Source organism: Perkinsus marinus (assembly GCF_000006405.1).
Source record: "Perkinsus marinus ATCC 50983 genomic scaffold scf_1104296959216, whole genome shotgun sequence".
Taxonomy (NCBI): domain Eukaryota; phylum Perkinsozoa; order Perkinsida; family Perkinsidae; genus Perkinsus; species Perkinsus marinus.
Window position 1 is genome coordinate 319,009 of NW_003206506.1, and position 1,544 is coordinate 320,552.

General features: G+C 50.3%; 1 protein-coding gene across 1 annotated transcript; it reads left to right on the forward strand.

The window, feature by feature from the left end:
* Pmar_PMAR026594 (hypothetical protein) lies at positions 1–1,420 on the forward strand (the record flags this gene model as incomplete). The annotated part of the gene is made up of 2 exons (XM_002773298.1): positions 1–364; positions 411–1,420. Coding segments are annotated over 2 exons (1,374 nt in total), but the record flags the coding sequence as incomplete, so codon positions are not given.
* Positions 1,421–1,544: the final 124 nt, after the last annotated feature.

Sequence of the window (1,544 nt, forward strand, 5' to 3'; positions counted from 1 at the left end):
ATGTCGGTGTGTAAAAAGCTCATACTGGCTCTCCGTATGGGTGTGGCAGCTAAGGTCCTCGAGGAACAAATCAGGGCTACCATAAGGTCCGAGTATGTTACGAGGAAGAGGGAGTACGAAAACGCCGCGGCAGCCAAGCTGGCCCTTAAATTGGCTGGTAGCTTCGAGCCTTTTCCTCCCTTCCCAGAGGAATATGTCGCTAAATCACCGGCACTGTTACAGGCTTTCTTGGTGGACTATGACCGAAATCGCGACGATTTGAGGAGAGAGCAGGCAGCTCTAGTCTCTACAACAGCCATCGCCATCGACAACCAGAGGAAAGTCGTGAAACGCACAAAGATAGACGTAACTAAGGGAGAGGCAGGTACACATTAGCTGGCTGATATGGACGACGGGAGGTACTTACGTAGGTACACAATCACTGACTGCTGTGGGAGACGGAGGTTTGATACTTGGCTATTATGTCGTCCCTGACGTTGGCAGGATATGGATGAAGTCAGCAATGGAAGAGCTCGTCCAACGGCACGGACCTAATGTACCAAAACTATTATATGTCGATACGGGATGTTGTAATGGCAACTCCAAGTCGCTCTTCCAGGACTCTGAGGAGGATACAAGACGATTGGAGGAGGTGAGGGCGAAAGCTAACCTTAATCTCACTGACGAGCAGAAGAGGATAGACCGCTCCAAATATGTGAGAAGGTCCATCGGCGATCCGAAGACTACTTGTGCCAAGTTGCTCCTAGTGGTGAAGGCTCACATAGCCCTTGATAAGGTCGCTGCGGAGCAGTGTAGGGCCGTCGGTATGAAGACAGAGGCTGTAACCGTGGCATCACCTTCGTACCCACTCATCACCCACGCAGTCAAAAATGCTGTGATGAACCAGTGTGTACATATCCTCAATGGCTGTGTAGCTGATGAAGGCATCGCTTACGTTCAAGTCGGCGAAGCGGACTACCGCAATACTGGTGTAGTACTACCAGTGTACAAGTCCCTAAGAGGGACGTCGAAGGTAGAATCACTGCATTCTACCCTCGACAGGGCCTTCTACTCCATGCGGAACTTCCGAACTAAGGTGTTTGATGCTAGAGCCTCGTGGCATATCGCCAACTATAATAGAAGGCGATTGGTGGCCTTGGGGAAAAACGCCATACCGTGCGGGGTTGCTCCTAGCGAAGACGACGACGCCGTCTTGGCACCACCTGAGGCAGCGACGAAGTTGCTGTTGGGATTCGAGTATGCCAGAGCTACAATGGGCGACGTCATAGCATTGGAGCTTGAAGGAGAACCTACTCCAGATGATGATGTGGTACCTGTGGAAGGAGATATGGTAAACTATGCTGATGACTTGAGCGACGTCGAGGAGCCCATATGTGACACAGACAACCCCATTTTAATAGGAATGGATTTGTCACAAGGTGTGAGAGAAGAAGATCTACTAAAACTGGATAGCACTCTGTCTTCTATGATTACTGGAGAAAATGCTCAAATACCTCTACCGAACGGGCCTACTCACTTTCCGGAAATCGAATCCTTATGCACGA